Here is a 332-nt window from a genome sequence, read left to right as displayed (position 1 = left end):
GTGAAAATAATTGATGATGACTTGGACTTGAAAAACATGAGAAATTTGAACAATGATGAACTGGAATTGTATCAGCTCTCCGAAGATGCCCCTGTCATTGCCGGTGTTGTTGATGAAAGACCACTAGAAGTGCAACTTGCGGATAGATACAAAGACAACAGATGGAAAGCAATTACTGGAGGCAGTGATGATGACATTGTAATCACTGATAAAAATCAATCCAAAAGCAAAACAAGAGAAGTGACAAAGTCCAGAAATTATGAGGATTCTGATATGTCACCTCCAAGGAAGTCAAAACATAAAGCTAAGAAACCAGGTGCTGATTTTTCACC

General features: G+C 38.3%; 1 protein-coding gene across 1 annotated transcript; it reads left to right on the top strand.

The window, feature by feature from the left end:
• Positions 1-6: 6 nt before the first annotated feature.
• LOC113473768 (BUD13 homolog) lies at positions 7-327 on the top strand (the record flags this gene model as incomplete). The annotated part of the gene is made up of 1 exon (XM_026833223.1): positions 7-327. A coding segment is annotated over exon 1 (291 nt), but the record flags the coding sequence as incomplete, so codon positions are not given.
• Positions 328-332: the final 5 nt, after the last annotated feature.

Source organism: Diaphorina citri, unplaced genomic scaffold (assembly GCF_000475195.1).
Source record: "Diaphorina citri unplaced genomic scaffold, Diaci psyllid genome assembly version 1.1 scaffold89035, whole genome shotgun sequence".
In the NCBI taxonomy this organism is placed as follows: domain Eukaryota; kingdom Metazoa; phylum Arthropoda; class Insecta; order Hemiptera; family Psyllidae; genus Diaphorina; species Diaphorina citri.
The sequence above is the reverse complement of the archived record's forward strand: the minus strand, read 5'-3'. Positions and strand labels throughout refer to the sequence as shown.